The following is a 547-nucleotide window of genomic DNA, read 5'->3' as shown; positions in this document are numbered from 1 at the left end:
AGCTGCTGGAGCAGGTGCTGGGGTTGCTGCCGGAGGTGAGTGCCCTGCAGGAAGTTTGGGGCTCGGAGCCACCGTGCGGCGCGGAGTGGCCTCAGGGGCGGCTTTAAAAGGGCGCACTCCTGGAGCGCTGACTGTATGCCAGGAATCACCACTTACTGAACACTAACTGTATGCCAGGGGCACGTTTTGTTCTTGAATTCTCCCCAAGGCCCCGTGAAGTGGGTCCTGTTATTGTCAACCCCATTTTACAGATGGGGAAACCGAGATTCAGAAAGGACACCCGGGCAGGCGCAGGAGGGGGTAGACTCAGGCGCTCAGAACGAATATTGGTCGCAGGCAGTGAGCTTAGCTAGGCTTAACGGAGGGGTGGAGCAATCTCCCCTTCAGGGGCAGCGGCTGGTGATGCCCCCATTTCACAGGTGGGCTGCGGAGGCGCTGGAGAGCCGAGTGGCAGGGGGAGGGCAGGGCCTGCAGGCCCGGTGAGTCCCCCTTCCGGCCCCATTCCAGTTCCAGGAGGTTCCCGAGCTGGTGGCGCGCTTCGATGCCC

General features: G+C 62.2%; 1 protein-coding gene across 1 annotated transcript in view; it reads left to right on the top strand.

Moving 5' to 3' along the window:
* The window catches only part of CFAP73 (cilia and flagella associated protein 73), an 8492-nt gene that overhangs the window by 4112 nt on the left and 3833 nt on the right, over positions 1-547 (top strand). The window contains exon 4 of the mRNA XM_014541149.1: positions 3-35. Within this exon, the coding sequence (XP_014396635.1) occupies positions 3-35 (33 nt within the window). The remainder of the gene's footprint in view (positions 1-2; positions 36-547) is intronic.

This window comes from Myotis brandtii, unplaced genomic scaffold (genome assembly GCF_000412655.1).
Source record: "Myotis brandtii unplaced genomic scaffold, ASM41265v1 scaffold1064, whole genome shotgun sequence".
In the NCBI taxonomy this organism is placed as follows: domain Eukaryota; kingdom Metazoa; phylum Chordata; class Mammalia; order Chiroptera; family Vespertilionidae; genus Myotis; species Myotis brandtii.
The sequence above is the reverse complement of the archived record's forward strand: the minus strand, read 5'-3'. Positions and strand labels throughout refer to the sequence as shown.